The 25,325-nt window shown below is 40.7% G+C and overlaps 1 protein-coding gene across 1 annotated transcript; it reads left to right on the top strand.

The window, feature by feature from the left end:
* Positions 1 to 1,343: 1,343 nt before the first annotated feature.
* On the top strand, positions 1,344 to 25,101 carry rorb (RAR-related orphan receptor B). Its single transcript, XM_041786619.1, has 10 exons — positions 1,344 to 1,669; positions 22,390 to 22,475; positions 22,572 to 22,713; positions 22,882 to 23,310; positions 23,611 to 23,732; positions 23,834 to 23,966; positions 24,107 to 24,214; positions 24,370 to 24,480; positions 24,659 to 24,771; positions 24,930 to 25,101. Exons 1-10 carry the CDS (start codon positions 1,663 to 1,665, stop codon positions 25,092 to 25,094), a joined length of 1,416 nt encoding a protein of 471 aa, XP_041642553.1. The 5' UTR covers positions 1,344 to 1,662; the 3' UTR covers positions 25,095 to 25,101.
* The last annotated feature ends 224 nt before the right edge of the window (positions 25,102 to 25,325 follow it).

Here is a 25,325-nt window from a genome sequence, read left to right on the forward strand (position 1 = left end):
GAGTTTAAATATGAACACTTTCCAAAGTGTTAAATTAACACTCAAAATAATCGACACATCCAATTTTTTTAACACTAGTGCTGTGTAGTGCTTTTACATGCAACTCTTCATTAGTGATAAAATATAACACGGGAGAGAGTAAACTTTTAACACCACACGTGTTTATGTAAAATCAGCACAGGCCAGTGTTAAATTTCAACTATCAACAGAGTTGATTTTACTCTGTTTAAACTATATGTAGTGTGGATTAATGTAGACACTTTTAAAGTGTTAGATTCAACTCACTGCTGATTTTGCTGTGCTTGAGCAAGGCACCGATCCCTCAAGGCAGCGCTCCTTCAGCCCCTCACTCTGACATCTCTCCATTAGTGCACGTCCACAGGATCCCGTCTGTGCATGTGTTTCAGCCTATGTATGTTCAAAAGCAGAAGTTAAAGTATTTTATTTCTTTATCATATCAATCTAAAGTCTCAGAAATGAATATTTTTTAATATTTAGTCACTTTTTAGCATCTTTAAAATTTGAACCTCCTCCTGTGTATGTCTAAAAAAAACAACTGAACAAAGTTTTTGGAGAATTTCAAGACTGTGAAAATATTAATAATAATGGTATTAATAATAATAATAATATGGCACTTGTAAACTGGGAGTGGTTGGACAATAAGCAAAGGCATAAACTAGAGAACCCGGGTGAACCCAGGCAACACAGGAAACAAAACACATAACCAGAGACAAAAGGAGCAGAGATTTAGGAGTGTACAAGTTAATAAGAAGAGACAGAATAGAGAAGAAAATGAAACTATAAGAATATATCAAATAATCGGAAAAAGGGTAGAGACTTTGAAATTAGAACACAGAGCATTGGTTATCTCCTGCCAGTAAAACTTGGTTCAACAGTGTTTAATCAATGATCACTTTATCTTTTATTTTTCTACAGGAGCCTTTTTAAGTGAAACTGTACTAGACCCCAGAATAAATGGAATAATGATAAATAATCTCCCCCCACTGGGCAGTGGGAGATCTTCGCAGCCTCCTGGATGTTAGGCCGGATTAAAGACAGACTCTTTTATTCCGTGCATGAAAATAGCCTAAAATTCATGAAGCTGACTCAACGTGGAAGGTGACATTAAAACTTCGCTCTGCCCGTGTGTGTGCCGCAGCGGCAGAGTGCGCTCCGGCTCTGTGTGTGTGTGTTGGTGTGTGTGGCAGGCTCCGGGCTGGAGGAGGCTGAGCAGGAGAGAGTGGGAGGAGCGGAAAGTGCTTCAGTCCAATCCGGGCCGCCGGGTAAAGCCTCTCCTATACGCTCTCTCCTCCCTCAGCCCGCAGAAAACAGTGAAACCCTCCCACAGAGGTGAGAGCGCAGATGTCATGAGAAACGCGACCACACGGCCAGAGCGCACAGACCGACGCACCGTCCGACCTCAGCCCGCCTCCACGCGCCCCGCTCTGGGATGCTTTTAGCGCACAGTCGCCTCCGCTCAGGGCAGCCAGTGGACGTCGACGCAGATCATCCGCACTCTTTTCGTTGTTGTTGTTATTTTTAACCGAGGATCTTTCCCCCAATTTGCATCCCCCACCCCCGTTATTAGTGTTTATGTTTGTTTCTTCATGACTGCTGCTTTGGGAAGCAAGCCTCAGCACCAGCTCCAGCAACGCCAACACCATGCGAGGTAAGACCATCCCACTGCTCCAGACACCGCCGCACTTTCTCCAAGAACCATCACGCAACATCTCAAACACAGCAGGCTTCGTCCAACATTTGGCCTTGAAAGTTTATTCTGAGTTTTTTCATACAGCCGAGCAAAGGGCGAGATTTTTTTTTTGCGTAAAAGTTTATCCGGATCTCTCTCCCTCTCCCTGTGTGAGTGTTTAGAATTGGCCTACAGTTTTTTTTTCTTTTTTTTTATGCAAAAGCATGCGCAAAGCTTCAAGAGTCCATGATTGCAAATTAAAAGTGGCGCATAAAGCTTTTAATCATTGGAGCTCAGCTCTACGCACACGGAAATCACAGTTAGGCCGAGCTGCGACCAGATGAAATCAGGTGAATGGGGGAAAACTAACAACTTTAGTGTGATCCTGTGATAAACTTTGTGATGTGTGTGAGGGATACTTTCACGCGCTCCACTAACCCATTTCTGAGGCTGTGCGCAGCGCCGGGGATGTTGAAAATCAACGTCAATGTTGTCCTTAGCGCACACACTCTCTCTCTTTCTGTCTCTATCTTTCACCCTCACATGTTCACACACAGACAGGCAGGTTAAAACAACTCCATCCACTCTCACTATTTATGGATTTTTCCTTCACTTTTGTTGAAATTCTCTATAAATTAAAAAAAAGTTCTGGGATTTGCATCCATGTTGTGTAATAATCTGTGACCTAAAGTTGCAGCACTCGTTCAGCTGGATGATCTTGAACTCCAATTAATAAGTCAATCTGTCTGTAAGTGGCTGAGCCTCCTCAAGCTGCTTTTTAACATTTTAAACAATTAAGAACAATTCTTACTGATGTCCCAATGTTCCTGCTTTATGTTTAAATAGAAGGTAAACACGCTGGCAAACTCTGGCCAACAATACCAAAGTTCCTCATTAACATTAAAACACTGGAAAAGGAGGAAATATCAAAAAGTAGCTTATAAAACACACATTAAATGATTTTCACTGAAGCTGTTGTAACCCAAAGTTGGTTAAATATTAGTCAGAGATTAGAAATTAAATTAAACAGATTCTTCCTGATTATATCAGTAAAACTAATGATAAAGAGGAATGGTATTTATAATAATATATTTTATGCCTTTAAAGTTATTCAACTTAAATTCAGTGTTCATCAAAAAAAAAAACATGTACGTAGTCTGTCTGTCTCTATCTATCATCTATCTATCTATCTATCTATCTATCATCTATCTATCTATCTATCTATCTATCTATCTATCTATCATCTATCTATCTATCCTTTTAGAGTCTGAATGTCATATGAAGCTTTTTGCAGCCTCAGCTTCAGGCCATCAAACCTCCAGCAAGAAAAAACATGAGAAGGCCAAACTCCCCCCACCTCTGTCTCTCTCTCTCACTCCTGCACCTTGTATCTTATCCACATTTTTTAATGGGCCCTGCGACCACTCTCGTGCTCGGATGTTTTTGGGGGTTTACTGAAAAAAGCTTCTGCTTTCACTTTACAGCCGTGGCCGGCAGAAGAGGCCCCTGAAGCGTCTCTCTCACCCCTCGTTCTCCACGTCTCTCTCTCCCTCTCTCTCCATCTTCCTCTCTCCCTCTGCACGCCCCAAAGGGTTTTGTCAGATAGAATTAAATCAGTGTGGGCCGTGCGGCCCCCACTCTCAACCTGTGTGTGTGCGTGGAGTCTCGGCTGCCCTTACACAGAAATGTGCTCACAACCACAAGGTTATAAAAAATAGAGGCCCCTCATGAGCCGTGGTAATTATCATTTAACAATAGCCACAACTCCTGAAGCCCTGACTGGAGATGATGTCACCCCATCGCGTGGCCGGAGAAATAACAGACACAATCGTATCATTAGGGCCTTCTCTGACGCTCAATAAATGGAGCTTTATTCAGAGCTTTAATTCACCCTGTGTGATCCTGTGACTTTAGAGAGGAAGGAAACAGAATAACTGATATTTCTGAATTATAAAAGGCCACATCATAAAGAATTAAAAGATCAGTTACACTAGAATTACATTTTTGAGGGGAAAAGTTGAGGAAAAAGCAAAGAAAAATATGCTTAACGCTCATGAAGGGATGTAAAAATAATTTAAAAAGTTAAATCAGTGTTGCAGTCTGTTTTAGTTGGGTTAAAATGATAGCTCATTCCAGTCAATGCATTTATTCTAAGATACTACTAAAGAATATCTTGAAATAAAAAATATTACTCAGAAATCATTTCTGAATTTTAGAGATAAACATTCTGAATATTAGATTTCATCTGATCAGAGTGCCTAGACTGAGATTTCAGCTCAGAGGTTTAAGCCTGGTGTAAGCCTGAGTAGATGAACCCGGGTCAGACAGGTCAAAGAGTTCAGCGATGGAAGAAACAACAGGGGACGAAGGGTTCACAGCGCCATTTGATCTCCTCTGTCAGCGATATGTGTCAATCCCTCCCTGTCTCCCTGTTCCTTCTTTCTCTGAGGAGAGGAGGCAGGAGATAGGGTGACAGAAAGTGGGAGACAAACCAGTAAGAAGATGACAGGAGCCGTCAGAGGAAAAACAACACCAGGGGTGACTTTAATATACTAGTATCATATGAATAAACTCACTATGAGTTACTATAAAAACACCAAAAACATGCACATCTTCACAAACAGCTGCAGCACTACGCTTGACGGCCACATGCCAATAGAATTAGTCCCATCATGCTTTGCTCTGGAGGCTTGTGTGATCATCGATTTGTCCGATTCTAAAGCATCCCGGGATCAATTTTTAGTCAAAGCCAGCGGAAGTAGACTGTTTAGATAAATCTATGGCACAAAACGGGATGGATTCATTTAACATCCAGTGTTAAAAGTCTGCTTTTAGCATGTTTTTGTTCTGTTTTTAAACTTTGGATGGTGCTGATTTATTTTGTTTATAAGATTTTACATTCACCACTCTTTTCATCCATATTCAACATAAAAAAGAGCAACATTGCTATATGCAGTTATAACTGTTTCCATGAATAAACTCCGCACCAGCAGATGATGGCTGACAGCACAGAAATAGGCACAACTTTCTGAAATATTGTCCTAATGTTTGTGATGAAAATACATTTCAAATCAATGAAAGAATCAGCTTTCAAATATATTAATTGAGGTTTAAATCCTTATTGAATTCTTATGTAGTGCTAACAAATGCTGCATTGTAGAGAGGTATAAGTTACTCTTATTAAAAGGCTTATCCTATAAATGCTACATACAAATGAGCTATGGGCCATTATTTAACAAGATTATGGCCCTTGCATATCAAACAATCTAGTGTAAAAGAACAATTATTAAATCTTAATAAAGTGCTCATATTTGATGCTTTAAAGTGTCTAAAGTCTATTATAGCGCTCCGTTTAAAATGCAACCTAGGCATCACTGAGGAGAAACATATATTGTGTGATAGTCTATAAAAATGATTAAAGTCATGATTAGTGAGTCTTTTCAAGAGGCAGAAGTTGTGTAACAGCAGCAACAATGAGGAGTTAACCAGAAATATAAAGTGTCACATGTCCCACTGGTTAATGATGGATCCTGCAGCTCCATCCTCAGTCTGCAACAGCAGGTCAGAGCACATTTTCCATTGTTGTAAAAAAAAAAATCACTTATTGAACACAATAGTGGACACCTGGCTGACTGAACCTTCGGTCTGCAGTACTTTCTGTCTCTGTGTGGTGCGCTGTCCAACTTGGTGTTGTTGATTGTGTTGTTTATTGTGTGTTTGTGCTGACTAATGGCCCGATGTTATGTAAGAAGAGAGGAGAGATTACCCCAAGCCCATGCAGGCCACGCTGTTAATCCCTCAACACAGGCCTACTGACTGACTGAGGCACCGCCACGGTGCTGTCGCAACACACACAGACTTGCATGCACAAAAAGCTTGGATTCTGGACTACCTTCCAACTGTCTGTGCACCTGTCCTCAGACACCCACAGTCTCCTCTCCTGTCTGCTAAATTGTCTATGAAAAACATCTCGCCATGCCGTCTCCCTGTGTGTGTGGCCTGGATGGCACCTCTGTAGTCCCACTGAGCCGCTATCATAGCCTGTGTTTGTTTAGCATGCGCCCAGCGTGCACTCCTTGTTGGTTTTGTCCCTGTGCGGCTGTCTGGGGGAGTCTAGGCAAACGGTTTTCCTCCTCACTCAATTCTCCCTCTCTCTCCGTCTTTTTTTAATCTTTATACACACAAAGCGTGGGCTATACGGCACGCTTTGGTTTGTGTCTCCACTTTATCTTAGCCAGGAGGGATTTCAGCCTGAACCACTCCTAAACTCTAAATCTGCCTTGAAGTCATACAGTCCTCTGACAGCTCCTTCTGTTTTGTCAGTTTTACTCATCCATGAAGCCAGCATGTCTCCATGGACTCACAATGACATTCAATATTCACATTTTACTTCGATTTGCATTGAAGAAAAAGCCAGGAGAAGAGGGTGACTGTGCTTGTTAAAAGCAGAGACGTATGCACAGAGAGGGAGCACAGATATAATTCGAAGGCTGGGTAGCTTTCATATAAAAATGTGCTCATAACGAGGCCATTAGAGGAAGAATTGAGTTTCTCTGCATCATAATCAGCTTCGTTTTGTGGAGAAAGAGGGAGCAATGTTTGACAGTCCAAAGTCAGAGAGGATGTTAACCTGAACTTCTAAACTTTGCTTCCAAGAACCATTATGACGCAGAAGATTTGTCAAAAATTAACACACTAATTTAATCAGCAAATACAGAAAATTTTCACATAATGACTGTGATTCTTGTCTGATTTATCCCTGCCTTTATGGAGTGAATATATATCAAATGAGAGCTAAAGAGGTGCTGGAAATGCATGAGATAAAAAGAAAGAAGGGAACAGAGGCTGTGAATGAGTGAGATAAGAAAAGAGAGCAAGTAAGAGAGGCTAAAGTGTTATATAATAGTGCTGTTGTGCGTGTATGTGCGCTTGGGCAGGAGTGTGTGCACCTAGTGTGCATAAATAAGGGAGAACAGCATGTAGTGTGGATAAAAACAGCAGAATAAGTTTAAATACATGCACACGGACATAAGGATACTTACTATCCTGTCCTCATATTACACTGGCACGCTGTTGCTGGAATAAATCCCACCAAAACCTGCAAAAGAAGAGTTCAAAGTCCACATTTGTACACAAACTGTTAGAATTTCACTAACACTCAAAGGAGATTAGTCCATATAATATAGGTCTGTGTAACATTCCCACTTCTACTCCATACAGAAAGGTACAAAACTTTTAAAAACACAATTTTAAGGCTTTAGAGGATGCTTTTTTCCTTCTTGATATTATAAAAATACATAATCATGCATATGGATTCTGCATATCCACATTAGAAATGTGAGCCAATGTTGTTGAATGCCTCTAGACTGTGAAGGTGTTCAGTGCTGGCAGGTGCACAGCGCGCAGCAGCAACAGTAAGCCTTTAATATGACTTAGCCTACTGCGGCATCTTTTCTTAATGACAAAGATTAGCCTCTTTTAGTGCTTGTAATCCCATTGAAGAGACTCTTATTAGGTCTATCTTTCTCTCTCTCCTCTACACTCACCTCTCCTAACTTGTGCGAGTGAGAGTGTGATCTCATGTGTGTCCTAAGCAGCGGCTGCTGGCGTGAGGTCTGCTGTCATTCACAAAGCAATTATGAAACCAAGACTGCTGCTGCCGCTGCTTTTTGCTCTCACACTCGACTCGGATTTAATGTTCATGACGCATTCTGTTAAATCATGCCACTGGAGAGAGACACAGAGAGAGAGAGAGAGAGCAGGCCCGAGCCGAGCCGAGCCGTGTGATAGTCTTTGTGATCAATTTGACTCTGTGAGAGATGCCCCTGGGGCCACTTTGGGGAGAACCTTGTTAGGCTGAGTTAAATTGTTGCCCGAGGCGAGCTATTAGCGGCCATCCCTGAGAGACAACACACACACATACACTCACACACTCCCTTAAACTGACATGCTGAAACGCATAGATATGTTCAAACCTTTGTGAAACACGGATAAACTAACGGGAATTCTTTCATATGCTCGCTATTAAACACACAGACTGTTTCATTCAGTGCATACAACAAGCAGTGAGGCTGAGAGTCGTGATGCTACAGTGTAAAGATGCTCTCCCACCAGCAGTCCAATATATACTTTTAAATTATGTTACACAACTAAGTTCAACATATGATGACTGAAGGTGTCTTGCTTGAGTTGTAAAGTTATGTTTTTTCCTGAAATACTTCACAACTCTATCACATTCTATGCCCAGAAAGAAGAAGACAAATATTATACAACCTGCTTCACTGATGAGAAACTGATCTTACAGTAACATTTAAGAGAGATAAAGAACCAGTTTTCCTCAATAGTAAAATAAGACAACAAAACAACACACTAACCGCTAGTTTCATATGTCGAAAAATTCTGCATTGTTGCAATCTTCTAAACCATAATACACTATATTGCCAAAAGTATTCAATCACTCATCCAAATAACTAAAATCAGGTTTTCCAATCACTTCCATGGGCACAGGTGCATAAAATCAAGCACCTAGGCATGCAGACTGTTTCTACAAACATTTGTGAAAGAATGGGTCACTCTCATGAACTCAGTGGTACTGTGATAGGATGCCACCTGTGCAACAAGTCCAGTGGTTAAATTTCCTCACTCCTAAATATATTCCACAGTCAACTGTCAGTGGTATTATAACAAAGTGGAAGCGATTGGGAATGACAGCAACTCAGACACAAAGTGGTAGGCCACGTAAAATGACGGAGTGGGGTCAGCGGATGCTGAAGTGCATAGTGCGCAGAGGTCGCCAACTTTCTGCAGAGTTAATCGCTACAAACCTCCAAACTTCATGTGGCCTTCAGATGAGCTCAAGAACAGTGCGTAGAGAGCTCCATGGAATGGGTTTCCATGTCCAAGCAGCTGCATCTAAGCCATACATCACCAAGTGCAATGCAAAGCGTTGGATGCAGTGGTGTAAAGCACGCCACCACTGGACTCTAGAGCAGTGGAGATGCATTCTCTGAAGTGACGAATCGCGCTTCTCCATCTGGCAATCTGATGGATGAGTTTGGGCTTGGTGGTTGCCAGGAGAACGGTACTTGTCTGACTGCACTATGCCAAGTGTAAAGTTTGGTGGAGGGGGGATTATGGTGTGGGGTTGTTTTTCAGGAGCTGGGCTTGGCCCCTTAGTTCCTGTGAAAGGAACTCTGAATGCTTCAGCATACCAAGAGATTTTGGACAATTCCATGTTCCCAACTTTGTGGTAACAGTTTGGGGATGGCCCCTTCCTGTTCCAACATGACTGCAGAGACTGAGAGCCAGGCCTTCTCGTCCAACAACAGTGTGTGACCTCACAAATGCACTTCTGGAAGAATGGTCAAAATTTCCCATAAAAACACTCCTAAACCTTGTGAAAAGCCTTCCCAGAAGACTTGAAGCTATAATAGCTGCAAAGGGTGGACCGAAGGGTGGATCATATTAAATCCTATGGATTAAGAATGGGATGTCACTTAAGTTCATATGTGAGTCAAGGCAGTTGAGCGAATACTTTTGGCAATATAGTGTATGTTCACACAACTCTGTTAAGAGTTCCAGTTTGACTCCATCTACAGAAATACTTGTCTGATTTAAAGTCGTACATACAAATTACTGCTTGAAATGACATTTTCTCTTACCTGAGGCCATCTGACGTCTCAGGGAAAGTAAGGGGAAAATGAATTAGAAACCCAACTAATAATGTTACTTGAGATGTAAATGTCTATTTAGACACTATCACTCACTCTTAAGGCTCTTTTTATATGACAACAGTTCAGCATACCTTAGTTTCTAATTTAGAAGTGGTCACTGTAACGAAAGAAAGACATATTGATTTTAATGAATGAATAACAAGGGGGATAAAAATCAAATATTTTTCTGAAAGAAATGGAAACAATTTTTCACAACATGACACTGAAAGGTTGTTATATTAGAACATTAAAGTACATATATAGATGTGTGTGTAATCACAATTAATCTAAGGATTCTGTAGTTAATCATGATTAATTGCACACTTTTTATCACATTCTAAAATTCCACTATTTTGCATAAACCCATTTAAGCCCACTGGTAACAATAGTTGCCAATTGTCAGGGTTGTCATTTCCCTTCTATAGGTAGATTATTAAATGTTATGCATGCTTTTCTATCAATGACATGCAAAGAGAAACCCTGGGAAACAGTCTTGGAAAAAAAAGAAAAAGAAGTCTCTTTACACTTCCTGTCACAAGGCACTGAATTCTTGATAAATTTGATCAAGGGCAGATCAGTGAAAAACCCTCACAAAGATCATTCTGACATAATAACAAAGTTTTGTGGTTGTTATTATGCATTAACTTCATCATGAAAGTCTCAAGGACTACCCAAATAATAGAAATATCACATAAAATGTAAGGGTTTTTGTGTGTGTCATTTGTCCAAGAAGCAGCTCATGTCCCTGGTGGTTGTCAGTAACAACATGAAAATACAGTTGGCAGGACTGCTCATATTTTCCTCTTTTGAAAAATTAAATATTCATTTATGTTTTGCACTATTATTCATATTTCACTATTACAGTGGTAGAGTTATGTAGTATTATATTAATAGTTGGCAGTCATTTAAATAAGATTTTCTAAACAAGGCAGTGCAAAATGAAGAAAGTAACTGCAGAAAATTATAAAAGGGGACCTAATTAACATTATTATGTGCATACAAATAATGTCATTTGGGATTTTTCTACTGTCTTAAGCTAAGGACTTCCAGTTTTGATACAGACCTGCTGTTATGTTTCTGTTATGCTTTCATTTAAATTAATAGATAGTCATTAATGCTGTGACAGTATTTTATTGTCAAACAAATAAAAATACTTTCATGTACTGCTGATTTAACAACCTTTCAGTGTCTTTTATTTGTAGTCGTTATCTTTATTGACCACAAAATGTGAAATATTCTGCCTTATAGCTCTCCTGATACATAAAGCAGTATAAAAATCATTCAGTAAACCAATAAGAGACATTAAAATATTAAAAAAAGTTTCTATAATGTGTTGGATCTTATAGTCATTTTCAAGGCTATCATGCTGTTAAATAAATGGTTTCTAAAAGGGACCCTTTAACACCCCCAAGAACTGAGTTTGGATCAACTTTAAGACATCCTGAGTTTCAGTGATTTCAGTCTATTCTATCCATACACTGGGTGTTTCCCTTCTAAGTTTATCTAACCTCACTGATGTTTCTGTTCTCGGTTTAATCCCACTGAATGCTGATTTCCCGTATTTCCGACCACACTTTTCCATATGTTACTCTCTGTCTATTTTTCTGTCTCTCTTTACCCCGGGATAGCCACCTTTGCTCTCCCTTCCCCCTCATATACACACACACATACACACACTGTCATCTACAATTAGGCTCAAGAGAAACACCATAGGAGGAGGAGCGTGAGGTTAAAGGAGGATGAGGACACAACCCAAGCTAACAAAATGCTATTTTCTCACCTCAGGAATGAAACAACAGGATCTCAGCCAGTGTCTGGGTTAATGTATGTGTTAGAACACACACACAAGTATCAAAACACTAAGAGACAATGTTGTTTTTAGAGCTCACTGTGCACATGTGCATGTCTGCTGACAGCGGGGCAAAGGAAGGAGTCGGGGGAGAAATTGTATAAAAGAGAGCTTCGAGTAATCAGTGTGTCTGCTTTGCAATGTTTGCCACAGCATGTGTGCATTCTCATGGCTGATTTCAAGACGGTAATGACCAGATGCAGACCTCTCACACTTGGACTTGTTACTTCCACTCCGGTGCGCTCGCTCAGTCCTTAAGGAAAGGTCAGAGGCCGGCAGGGTCCTACAGGTCACCCAGGGGGATGGAGTGGGAGTGTGTGCGTACAGTGACCATGAGAGGCAGATCTGAGAGGGCAGATGGGCAGACTGTGAGTGTGTGCTCAGGCAGGGGTTGGCTTTACCCTGTGGATTTTTTCCCACGCCTCCATCTCTTCTGATCCATCTGAGAACAAGTGTTCATTTGGACAGCTATTTCACATTTAGTCTTTAGATTTTAAAGGCTTTTAGTTTTAGTCACATAATAGTTATTTTTACCCATTATAGTTTTAGTCTGGATCCAGTGCATGAGAGCTAAAAAAACACTTGAATCCACTTTTTAGTCCATTAAAAGTTCAAACATTTCAGCCAAACCTTTTAGTCCAAACATTTATTTTCTTTGCCTAAACCTGGTGTACATCAGACTGGTGCGTTCTGAGGTTATTGTAGTTGTCTAAAACTACAGATATAACAAAAAAAGTGTTGTAATCATTTTAGATAATGGAAACTAAACAAAAAATAGGTCTTTACAAAAAAAAAAAACATTTAGCATTACCTAAAAACCTAACTAAAATAGAATAAAGTTAGGGACAGAATATCCTTAGTTTTGGTCTCTGACAGCAGCATGCTGACTGACATGTGCACACAAGTTTGGAGGATGTAAAATATCCTGATTTGATTGGTTGAGACTTTATACAATGGTTATTTAAGGCCTTGAGTTGGATTCAGATTTCAAACATCACACTTGAAAAGATAAAATGAAAAGTGACGAGTCTGGCCCTTTGGGGCCTTGCCTCCTACAAATATAGAATGTTACAGAAAAAAAACTAAGACTTGAACTTATACAAACTAAACTAAAGATTTTTATTTTGTTTTTGTATGAAAACTAGACTAGCAGACAGCAGCAAAAAACAAATAGAAACTCAACTGAAATTGACATTAAGAAATTAAAATGAAATAAAAATAAAACCTTATGAAAAATCCCAAACTACTGAAAACTTCTTGTGTTCTGTACACCCTCTTGAACCTGGTATCCCTGCTTTCTTTAGCTGGGAGGCATAAGAGCTACAGATTCCTACCTAACAGCTTGTGCTCTCTCCTATCATGGATTTTAAAAACTAAATTACATTTTTGCCTCATTTAGTTTCCTTGAAAAAACTAAACTTATTTTTTGTCATGAAAAATCTATTTTTAGATAGTCCCAGTCTTGTCCTCCTCATGCATGATAGTCAATGAACATTTTAAGTCATAGGTTTAGTGGACGAAGTTAACACATGCTGCACTGAGCAGAGACTGAGCATGAGTGTGAGTCTGTGCATATGTGTAGAGGGGGAGAAGGCGCAAACGGAAATTATACAGTGAAATCTGCTTTTTTCAAAGGCAGTTTGCAGTAATGTATGCATTCAGGCATGTCTGAATGTGCCTCTGTCTGTCTGAATGTGTCTCTGCGAGTGTGTGTGTGTGTGTGTGTGTGTGTGTGTGTGTGTGTTAATGTGTGTGCGTGCGCCTGTGCATGTGAATCGATGCACTGGATGACAGCCAGTGGCCCCCTTCTGTTCCCTCTCCGTGGCGTCCAATCACGCTGCGGCACAATATTCTATGAGCAAACCGCAGCTGATCCCAGACCTGCTATCTGAGCAATTACCCAGAGTGCTTTGGGGCCGCATGGCAAGCTGGACAAGCTCATGCCCTCTGACATACAGCATGGGGGGAGGGCAGGAGAGACTGTTTTTCTGACTGTTTGTTCGAGTGTGTTGGTAGAGTGCGGGATGGGGGTCGATGAGGATGGACTGATGGGAAAAGAGGAGGTTGTGGGTGGGTTGGGGGGGTTATGTATGCTCATGCAGCAACAGTGTGACTGTCTCTATCACAGAGTGGACAAAGACATGCATGGCAGCGAGGGATGGAGATGGGGGAGGGGAGATGGATGCAGCATGGCATTATGATTATTACTATAACACACAGAGAAGAGCGTCGGTACAAACAAAGACAGAAACAGTACAGGACGGTGTCGACTCATGTTAGCAAGCACGATTCATGTTTGTACGTCAGCGTTAAGTTCTAGGAAGATGAATGAGTCATGGATGACGATCGCTAGCATGGATCGCATTTACAGCTGCCAACAATAATGTTTGTCATCATTGATTTTTCAGCCATTTCCTCAATTTATGAACTGAGTGTTTCATCCAAAAAAATGTCAAAAAATAGACTAACTGCCCATCAAACTGCCCAACCAGAATCAAAAACTCGAAGAAAACTGATTTCTTGTGACATAAAAACAGTAGAATGCTTCAGTTCATTTCCTGTTGTTGGACTAATGTCTTTGGCCTGTGTTCATACGTCATTTTCACAACAACAGCTGATCATGCTTTAAGATGGCATCAACCACAAGAACCATCCACCATTGCTAAACTGAAGAATGAACGTTCATCACAGTCAGAGTCGCTGCACACTTTGTAACAAAGCAATGCCAATATTGGATTTTTGGCAATATCCAATTTACTGATATTTACAAAATCATTTTAATCAATAGTGACATGTAAATGTAGTTCAGGCCCAAAACTTCAGCCCTTAAAACACACTTTAAAGTTTAGGGATTAACAGAAAAACAAACGTCAGTCTTTAGAATAAACTTTTAAGTCTAAGGCAGTGGCTCTCAACTGGTCAAGCCTCAGGACCCACCATTAACTCTTCATTGAGAAATTGCGACTGAAATTTCTGATATTTTTCATCCAATTTGATTTATTTGATGGCAAATAGAACAACAAATCGAAGAGACAGTATTTAACAAGAGTGTTTTAAATTATTTTCATGGACTTTTTGGCACAACTTTTGCTTCCGGGAACACTTTTGTGACCCATGTTTGGGTCCTGACCCACTTGTTGAGAACCACTGGTCTAAGGAATGATGATGAACAAAGAAAAAGACTTTCACTGGCGTACGTAGGTATGTTGGTCCTGCTTAAAACTGTTTGTGCACAAGGCCAATAATTACAGTTGATATCTGGTACCAATCAGTGTTAATTTTGTCGACTAAAACTATGACTAAAACTATTCGTCAACAGCCTTTTATTCCATTACAAAAACTAGACAATGACTAACAAAATAGATCCATGATGACTAAAACTAACAAAAGGTTAGTTTAGTTTTTGTCAAGATGACTAAAACTAGACTAAAATGTAGATTAGTTTTTCGTCGGATGCTCAGAATCTGTGATATTTCTTTTGTGGGTAAATCTGTCAAAATACAATACATTTGTAGCTATTCTGCCTCTCAGCTGTAGAAAGCAGGGACCCCAGGTTTGGCAGGGTGAATAGAACACACCAACATGACTTGGTACCAGATTTAGGTAAGAGAATAAATGCTACAAGCTAAAATGGGTAGAAATTACCGAAGTGTGACTGAAACTAAAATACAGTTCATCTAAAGACTAAGATTAAAACTAGAATTAAAAATAGCTGCCAAAATTAACACTGGTACCAATATCATACCAGTAATATTGTGCATCCCTAACTAGTCTGAAACCTTTTCTAAGACCTAAACAAAAACTTAAACCATTTGGCCACCATGTAACTTTAACATTTTAATTCTTATTTGGGACATGATAAATTTGATTCCCATTGTACCAAGTTTAAAAGCTTTTTTACATATTGTTGTTCATTAACTTTCCCTTTTTAATATCTTGAGGCGCTTCAACTTTCCTTTTCCCATCCATTAGCAGTTTGTGAATGCGTATGTAATATGCTGTCCTAAATGATGCTTTTATTGCTATGAATCATTACTTAAAAGAGCAAGTCCACAAAAGAAGCAATGAAAAGATCATAAAAGCTTAGTAGACACAATACATCTCATGGTTAGTTTGAAGATATGTCTCTACGTCGGTGTGAGGGCTGAAACATACTACTATAATTGACAGCACATCTGTCTGTGTTGATTTGCATTCCACATGGTTGCTCCAATTGTCCGTAATACCTCTCAGAAGATTTCTTGGGTGTACTGGTTCGAAACTGGTGCCATGAAAAAATCACAAGTATAAACAGATTTTTCTATACAATATCATAATGATTGCAGAGTCATTATTCGGGGACTTCTGCTGCGTTCCATTTACCTCCTGAGTCAGAGCTGGGAATGACATCCCACCTGAGTTTAATGAATTCCATTTGCTCTTTACATGAATAAGATGGAAATAAATCTGATTTTTTAGATTATAATGCCCTAAATCTATGTGATATGAAATTCAGAACTTGAGAATTTTGAGTTTTGTTTCTCAAAAATGTATGACTTCATAATCTCAAAACTTTTGAATTTTCTCTGTGGCCCCCTTTGATTAATATCCGTTGTTTTTTTGGTTTTTGTTTTTGTTTCGTTTTTTAAAGATATATTTTGGGGCTTTTTATGCTTTTATTCCTGGAGGACGTGCAGGAGAGTAGCCACAGGCCGGACCCAAACCCAGGCCACCAATGTGCATGCACCTTAAACCAGCAGGCCATTTAAATCTATTTTAGGCAGAATTTCAGATCTCTTGAATTTAAAATTAAGGCGTTTAATATGTTTTTGACCTTGAATTCTCAAAGTCAATTTAAGACTTTGTTTTTTGACTTTTCAAAGATTAAGAGAGACCCTGACGTTTATCTTTAAGAAAGTGTTGAGCAGGAGATCGCATGAACAAATAAATTTGCATACCGTATCTAATCCCTATTGTCGGCTCCTCTGCAATGTCCAGGCATGGCTGCTTATATTTACTTCATGTTCAAACACTGAGCAGGTACCAGTTTTTTTGAGAAAGAGGATACTCTTCTTAATAATGGCAATGATTTCTCATGTTTGAATATGTGGAGATTTAAAGTATTTTTAGTAAAACAGACAGTATAAGAGGAAAGCAAGAAAAGTATGAAGTTCAATGAGACCCAAAGCCCGACTCTGTGAGCTCTCCTGAACAACAGCATTGATGGTTAATACTGTATTCATGTCTAAATTAAAAAAAAAAGAGTACATTCAAAATGCAAGACAGATGAAAGTGTCTCAAATTGACTCATTTTTTAAGTAAATCAAATGGTCCACCACTCTTCAATCTACTTTTTAGATGCTTCAGACAGTAAAAACAGACAGCAAAGAGAGAAAAGTCTGTTGGAAACAATATGCAGTAGCGGAATTTCATTGATTTTAATGGGACAGTATGATGTGAAAACATGACAGGAGACACAAGGGAGATAACCCAAGCAGCACTGCTGTAAGCTATTCCCAGCTGTGTGTGTTAATCCACTCAGCGATCACGCCACCAAAAGTTTTTCTTGCTGTTTTTCATCATCGGCGGATGGGAGGAAAAAAAAAAAAGCTTGTTCGTCTCTAAGCTCTACGAGACGAGGCTAGGACGACAGAGCTCTGCCGAAGAGATGGAAATAGATCATGAAATAGAGAAACTGAAATGATTTCCCAGTCACACAGCCACTTACAGCGAGGAGGAAGACTCAAATGAAAAAGTCAAACAGACTGAAGTGGAGTGGATGGCGAACAGTGATAGCATAATTCACTGTATATAGACATCTAAGAGCAGCGCCGGAGCTGCTCAGATTTAACAAGGAGTGGTGGGGGGTAAAGTGCTGATCTCCTCCTTTCTCCCAGAAGATATCTAGTTAGCTGAAAAGAAGCTATGCATATTTTTAATGAAGAGGAGAAACCACCCACATTCATCCCCAACAAATCAACCCCTGGGACTACAGTATGAGCCGTGTTTGCATTTCTGAAGAGCCTCACATTGGCAAAAGTTAGAGTAGAAAGTGATTTCAACTATTCTATAAGCTGCAATACTGAGTGTGTGTCTGAGTGTATGTGCTGCTTCTGTTGTACCCTGCAGGCTGAATGAATGAAACATGCATGTCCAGTCTGCCCAGAAATTTAACATGTATAGCAACATCTAGTGGCTTAAATTTGCTGTTGCATTGTCAGTATAGACAACAGGAGCAGCCCTTTGTAACGCTTACATGTGTGTGATCTACTTATGCGTTGAAGTATTGTTAAAATATTGGTGCTAGGCTGCTGCTTTTTTCCAGCAGTGCAGCGTAGATAATTAGGACTCTATTTAGAGAGAGAGGGCCAGCCCAGGAAATACACAGGAGATCCTCACCTCATTAAAAATCAATTATCATAACACACGTGCCAGCGCTACACAGCCCTCATGGCCACAATCAGCTTCACACATATTCATGCACGTGTGGAAACTCTCACTTCTACAACTCTGTTCCTTGTTAAATTCATCTCCTGCTAGTCCTCTCTGTCTTTCTCTCTCAGGAGATTGCTCGGGCCTGATCCTCCTCTTAGCCGAGGAATCGCCAGCGCTGCAGTCTCGCTCTTACATAATAACCTCGGGATAACACTCCTGTTTGCAGAGGACGCTGTCACTCACTCAGCTCAGAGTGAAGAAAAAAAGGCCCTCCCACCCTCCAAGAGACATGAAGTTGAATGCAGAATAAAAGCTGAAAACATATTTATTGTTCCTCACTCAGGTTCTGTTTGAACCTGCCAAACAAGGTCCTGCGTCAAACTCCTCTGGAGTTTCGCTCTCTTTAAGAAATCAACTTCTGAAGCCATGAAATCAAAAACAAAAAATGCATTATCCTAACTTTGAAGACAATAAAAAGCCTCCTTTGAGCAGCCAGAAGATAACATGTCTTAATTCTGCTGTAATCCACCATTGAAGCTACAGTGTAACAAGGCAGCAGGCATGTATTGTTGCCTGGATGTGGAAGTGGGAGTCCTTTAGTAAACAATTCACAAAGCCTGCGCTGCTGAGAGAGGGCGACAGGACGAGCAGTGATGATACGCTGACTTGGCTCCACACAGCGATGACATCACTTCCTTTAAGAGTGTGACAGCTTAGCACATCATCGCTGTGACAGCCAGACGAGTGCAGCGAGTGGGCGGTCACCCTGGCAACAGCAATGCTGTCATGACCGTCTCCCTATATCCTACCTGACAGTCCCCGCTGGCAATGAGCACGGCACACACTCAACAATGCGCACACCCACCCACACAAACACTCACAGATATACACAAACATATTCACAAACATTTTGTCAACATGTACACATACTTTATCTTTCTATGTGTCTCTTTTATAAGTGAAGCGCTCACTCAAACAGTCTCAGAAACACACACTTAAACAATGCACATGCCCACACGCCCGTGCTCCTTTGGGAATAATTATGTGATACAAAGAGGAAAACAATCTCCCATGGGGCAAAAAGAAATACAGTGAAGATATAATATAATCACTGGAGAAATGGTAAACACACACTCCTCTGAGATGGAGAAATGTAAAGAGCCTTTTCTGTAAATCTACACAAATGATGCATATTTATATCCACACGGCGCAGCAATGCAAGCTGTGGGTTGAACATGTCCACCCTGCCTAAACTGTAAGACTTATTTCAATTCAATCAAAGAGTTTGAAAGAGTACGAGGATAGTGGGATGCAAACGTTGTCCCGTCCTGCGTTTACTGCTCATATGTGCTGTGTGTTGATAGCATCCATCGAGGGGCACAACTGACCTGTTTTACAGGCTATAAATAGTGTGTTACAGGCTGCATTCATTGACAGCTCTGTGTATGTGTAGTCTGTGTGTCGTCCCAGTCCAGTCCTCTGCTCTGACCCAGTTTGGAGCCAGTTGGCCGAGAATTGGTGGAAATGGGTCACGTCTTGAGCTGCACCAGAACTCTCAACATGAGCTACGCTAACTTCAATGTGCAGTTAAAGAGCATGTTGTTACCATCATTTATAACAACAAACTGCATAATGAACTTTTGTCGAGTTTAAGGTACTAAAAATTAATTCACGAGGGACAAAGTGGCTGAAGGCAAGTTTAGTTAGAAGGATGTCCATAGAGATAACGCCATTTCAGGGTCATGCTAGACTGGAGTTAAACTATTTCATTTGAGAATATTTTCTGGGGTTTCTGCCTTTATTATAATAGGACAGCTGAAGAGAGACAGGTAGGAAATATGGGGAGGAAGAATGAAGGACAACATGCACCAAACCAAGCTCAGGAATCAATCCTGCAACCAGTGCATCAAGAACTGTAGCCTCTGTCAGAGTACATATGGAAAATCTGACATCAAACTTATTATTTTTAAGACCCTTTTCAAGATCCTCCTGATATATTTTAATACCCCATTATCATGCTGACAGTTATATGCATGTTTTGTGCAGATTGTAAGACAGAAGTGTGACAACACATCTGAGAAAATGCATAGAGTATTTCATACTGTAGTACAGAAATAAAGTTTTCTCTTAAGATGCTAGCAGTGCTAACATTAACAGACTCTGTGCTATTATTACACCAGGCAAAAGCTTCGCTGTAAAGCTTTTTATTTGCAAAATCCCATAAAATGTTTACAAGTATTAGCCCCAGCCTCAGCTCCAACACCTCAGAAAACCTGCATTTACCTATCACTTGCATATACACATCAACCGATCACATTGTTAATTTGCTATCTAGGGACACAGAGGAGCTTTAGGGATGCACGGATAGCTCAGCATACATGAATGTAAGCAAGTGTGCAGATCGGCGTCGGATCTGGAGGAGTTCCATCAGATTCTCACTTGTTATTAAAATTAAACAAAAGCAAAAGCCCACAGCCTCTTTTGACAAGTATGAAAACATGATAACAGCTACAAAATTTAAGACCTTATGGTCTTGCATTCAAGACTTGAATACTTTTTAAAAGCCTGTATGTATAGAGGCACCTGCTCCACCAACTGAGCTACACTGGCAGCAAACTTTGCAAAAGTTTTTAAAGCCAGAAAAAATACAATTAGGAACTGAATAAGAAAATTAATCAATGAAAGAGAGAATGGTTAACTTTTTGGGCAAGTTACTGCAGGTCTTGTGGTATTTTGTCTTTGTTTCTGTGTTTCAAAATGGCCATTTTCTTCAAGCAGCTGCTGTAAAGATAAGCAAGTGCAGAAGAGCAAAAATCTGCAGTTCTTAAAGTGTCAACTTGTAGCCTGGGTGATTTGTCTGACATATGGGCACATTGTAATGGTTGCTAGAAAGGCGAAGGCCCACTGCAGCTTCACGTCTTTGCCTGTTACTAGATCTGATAAAACTTATATGTGTTTCCTATATGGCGACCCCCCATCTTTGTTCTTTATAGTGTCTCTTTAGAAATCAACAGGTGATGTCACTGAGATGTTTTATATAGTCTTTGGTCAGTGCTCCCAAACACTCTGCAAATGCTGTTTAGGTTTATATACAAAGACGTTGACATAAATGATCTAGTTTTGGCAGGTTAAAGATTTCTGTACATGTAAAGGTAAAAATATTAAGACATCATTATTCTTTGTTGATGGTTAAAGTGTGAGGTGCAGTGTGTGAGTGAACAGACAGCTGTTCATGCTCAGTCGCTTAGACAGACAGAACAGTCTGCATTGATCCTGATATGAGATTATCCTATTATATACACTGCATACACATTAGTGTACAGGCATTAAGTGGAACATACATATGAGCAATACTTGTCTGTACAGAATATATGCAAGCATTTTATTCTGTTAATAAAAATTTTCATTCCCTAATGACTTTTTGAATGCACAAAAAATGCTTGTGCACACTCTGCAAAACCCATCTCTGAAGTCTGGTAACAATTAGCACAGCAATTAAGAAAATTCTGTGTAAACATGGAATACTAACCTAAAGAACATGCATTGTCTATTTCCTTGATAAGTTTATGGACTTCCTGAAAAGTTCATACAGGTGTGACAAGCAGATTAATGTGAATGGCTACTTCAGCTTTCACTATAAGCCAGTGCTCATTAGAGGAGGGAACCTGCTCGTCGGGAAATAATTTCGGATTAAATTGGCTGTCTAATCTCTTTAAAGAGGGTGTGCCATCTCAGCAGACACACCTGACTACTTCTACATCCATCTCATATCTCTTTACAGGAACTCTCCGACCGTTTATTCCGGACAATTAGCTAAGAGACACTAGTGACAAATGCTTTTGTGTAGCACACTTGGGTGTTAGTATTCTGTGCCTTGGGTTGTGGCTGTGCATGGAGCTGCCAATACACAGTAAGTAACATTTGACATCAGTGACAAGTAGTACAAGTAGTACAGTTGTAGGTTAAAATGAGGCTTAACAGTGAAAGATTTACCAGAAAGGTTGTAGTGTGTGGAAGAGAGAGTAAAGGCAATTTAAGAACAGGGAGTGTGTGCCCTCATCCTGGGCAACCTTTGTAACCTGCTGGGGTCTCTCCTTCAAATATAATACAAAAAAAGGCCTACATTATTAACTCTAGCCTTTCATGTTTGTGTGAGTGTGGAAGGCGTGGAAAGCCTAGCCATCAGAAACCCTCTACAAGGACTCACAGAATATCCAGATGTCACTTTGCCCTTGTGAAGTTGAATCAGACAGATAGTGTACGCAGACTTGCTAACACAGTGTCCTTCAGCCAACAAGGTCATGCCCCATTTTGACTTCAAATTAGGCTGCAAACTGAGGTCTAAAAATCTTTGAGTTCTGACTGATCCACCATTTTGGAAAACAGAAGTCAGCAACCACTCAGTAAAATATCAAAAATAGACCACAGACATTATACATTTCCAATCATCGCCTGCGACACTGATGAAGGCACCTGTCTGAAATGCATTCATGGCTGGTCTGTATGCTGCAACTCTGCAGAGATAGAAAGACATTCAATGGACATTTCATGTGCTGACTTTTCCTCCAAGCCTTTTTTTGGTCATGCACCTGAAGAGTTTTGGGATTTTTTGAGCATCCTTTTTCAGTGTTTTAAACCAGGTGTTCAGGAATGCTTGATTTGACAAAATATCCCAATGTGTCTTGTAACTGTTGTCCTTTTTGTCCTCTGCCTTTTTCTTGCAGCCCAAATAGAAGTAATACCTTGTAAAATCTGCGGAGACAAATCATCAGGTATCCACTATGGAGTCATTACATGTGAGGGATGTAAGGTGAGACCTTGCTTAGGCTCCTCAGTCATGCACATTGTGCTCTCTTCGGTTACCTAAGTTTGTATTCATGCTCTTTGTTGATGTCATACACATCAGGGTTTCTTCAGGCGAAGTCAGCAGAACAATGCATCGTACTCCTGCCCACGTCAGAGGAATTGCCTCATCGACAGAACAAATCGCAACCGCTGCCAACACTGCCGCCTACAGAAATGTCTTGCCCTAGGAATGTCCCGAGATGGTAAGGTCCAATGGCCAACCAAGTGTCAAGTAGAGAGCAGGAGTGCATAAATAAATTCAAGTAGATCTGAGAGAATGGATCTTACCATTTAGAACTTAAACTATTCAGACAATTTTTCCATTTTGGTAATAGTTTTGTCTCACGACACTGTTTTGTCTCTTTGTACAGCGGTTAAGTTTGGCCGCATGTCCAAAAAGCAACGTGACAGCCTGTACGCAGAGGTCCAGAAGCACCAGGCACGGTTGCAGGAGCAGCGACAGCAGCAAACAGGCGAAGCAGAAGCCTTGGCACGTGTTTACTCATCCAGCCTAACCAATGGACTGTCCACCCTTAACCACGAGATTGGGGGCACCTATGCCAATGGTCACGTCATTGAACTGCCCAAGGGTGGACATGGTAATGGTGTAGTCCCAGGCGGATACTATGGGATGGATTCCACCCAGCCGTCTCCTGATCAGTCGGGTTTGGACATGTCAGGCATGAAGCACATTAAGCAGGAGCCAGTGTATGACCTGACACCAGTACCCAACCTGTTCAGCTATGGAGGCTACCAGGATACTCAGCTGGGACCCAACAACGTCAGCATGGGAGAACTCGGTAAGCACTGCATGGTTTTGCAATGCTTTTAAGACTGATACAGTTACAGGTTTTATCTTCAAAATCTCTATTGATTATCAAGGTGGAGATAAAAAGACTTACCAAAAAGTAGTCCTGATAAAAACAGGAAATAAAGTGCTTATATAAGATCAAAACAGGAGATCAGGCTTGGACTGCTTGCTTTTTAGATACTATGTAATACTGTATTACAGCTCAGGCTGCAAGCAATTGTCAAATTAGATTAAATGAATGACCATCATGAAAGTGGTAAATGAAATAACTAGTGTCACTCATTTCCAGACCGTATTGCTCAGAATATCATCAAATCCCACTTGGAGACGTGTCAGTACACAACAGATGAGCTGCAGCAGCTGGCCTGGCAAACGCACTCCTATGAAGAGGTCAAGATGTACCAGAGCAAGGTGAGGTTTTATTATAGGAACTAACTACTTGACACACTCTAGTTTCAGAATACTACCAAGTTAGGTTCATGCAACCCTAAACTGAGTGTATTTGGCTTTAGCCCCGGGATGTACTGTGGCAGCAGTGTGCCATCCAGATCACCCATGCAATCCAGTACGTGGTGGAGTTTGCCAAGCGCATCTCAGGGTTCATGGAGCTGTGCCAGAATGACCAGATCCTACTGCTCAAGTCTGGTAGGTTTATTTAACAAACTGGCAAAGGGTTTCTTCATCTTCATCACCAATCAAAAAGGCCCTATGCCTTCTTCATCTTTAGCCTCTGCGCCATGTACCAGCTTGAAAATGATCCCAATCTGTCACCATGATTCTTGCAGGTTGTTTGGAGGTAGTCCTAGTTCGGATGTGCAGGGCATTCAACCCTCTCAACAACACTGTTCTCTTTGAAGGGAAGTACGGGGGCATGCAGATGTTCAAAGCTTTGGGTAAGACATTACTGCCTAGGAAGTAGAATGCTTAAAACTAAATGAAATGAAAATTCTACACTGAGCTATTTTTGTGCATACATGACCAGAATAAGGATATTGAAAATCTCTTTTCTCTCTGCCCTATCCTGTCCTCCTCTGTGTTTCCCTCCAAGGTTGTGATGACTTAGTGAGTGCGGTGTTTGACTTTGCCAAGAGTTTGTGTTCCCTGCAGCTGACAGAGGAGGAGATTGCTCTGTTCTCAGCTGCTGTACTAATTTCCACAGGTCAGTGCACATTCTCTTATATTATTAGAAAACAGCAATCAAGCACATTGTATCAAGGTGCTTTTGCAGTTTGAAAATCCAGATACCTACAGTACTGGTAACATTTGTAGGTACCAAGCTGCATAGTTACAGCTTGGACTGAGTCAAACTCAACTTTCTCTCCTTTTATTTCATCCAGATCGGCCGTGGCTGATGGAGCCTCGAAAAGTCCAAAAACTCCAGGAAAAGATCTACTTTGCTCTACAGCATATTATGCAGAAGAACCACATGGATGAAGATGCATTAGCCAAGGTAAGCCTAGTCTTGGAAGCAATTCATACCATGGGTCAAATACAGACAGAACACCCTCTGCCCTCAAGACACTGGCCATTAATCTCGCCTCTAATTGCGCCATGTTTGTGGTTCATCCATCTAAATTTTGTTGACTGTTTCTCCCTTTTTTCTGGCAGCTGATTAGCCGAATCCCAACGTTGTCAGCATTGTGCACGCTCCACACTGAGGAGCTCCAGGCGTTCCAGCAGCTCCACCCAGAAACAGTCAACGTCCTGTTCCCTCCGCTCTACAAAGAACTTTTCAACCCAGACCCCAACTCTGCCATGACAATGCCCAAGTGACTGCCGGTGGTCCCCATTCAACAAAGAATGACAGCAGAGGACCAAGAAGATATGAAAACCGCCACGCCTGATGAGACGCCAGCGGATGTGTCGACATTGTCATCATTGTGGCAACTACATAACACTGAGCTCCCCCAGCCTCATTTTGGACTGAAGGGTGAGGATTCATCTGCCAGAAACTTACAGTTATCGCCAACAATACTAGGAATGTCCAGCACTTATCCCATCCTG

Source organism: Cheilinus undulatus, linkage group 5 (genome assembly GCF_018320785.1).
Source record: "Cheilinus undulatus linkage group 5, ASM1832078v1, whole genome shotgun sequence".
In the NCBI taxonomy this organism is placed as follows: domain Eukaryota; kingdom Metazoa; phylum Chordata; class Actinopteri; order Labriformes; family Labridae; genus Cheilinus; species Cheilinus undulatus.

What these genes read in the sequence shown, in the direction of transcription:
- rorb (XM_041786619.1), top strand. An exon ending in TTACATGTGAGGGATGTAAG is followed by an intron (nt 22,476 to 22,571) that starts GTGAGACCTTGC and finishes CATACACATCAG; the next exon opens with GGTTTCTTCAGGCGAAGTCA. An exon ending in GATCCTACTGCTCAAGTCTG is followed by an intron (nt 23,967 to 24,106) that starts GTAGGTTTATTT and finishes TGATTCTTGCAG; the next exon opens with GTTGTTTGGAGGTAGTCCTA.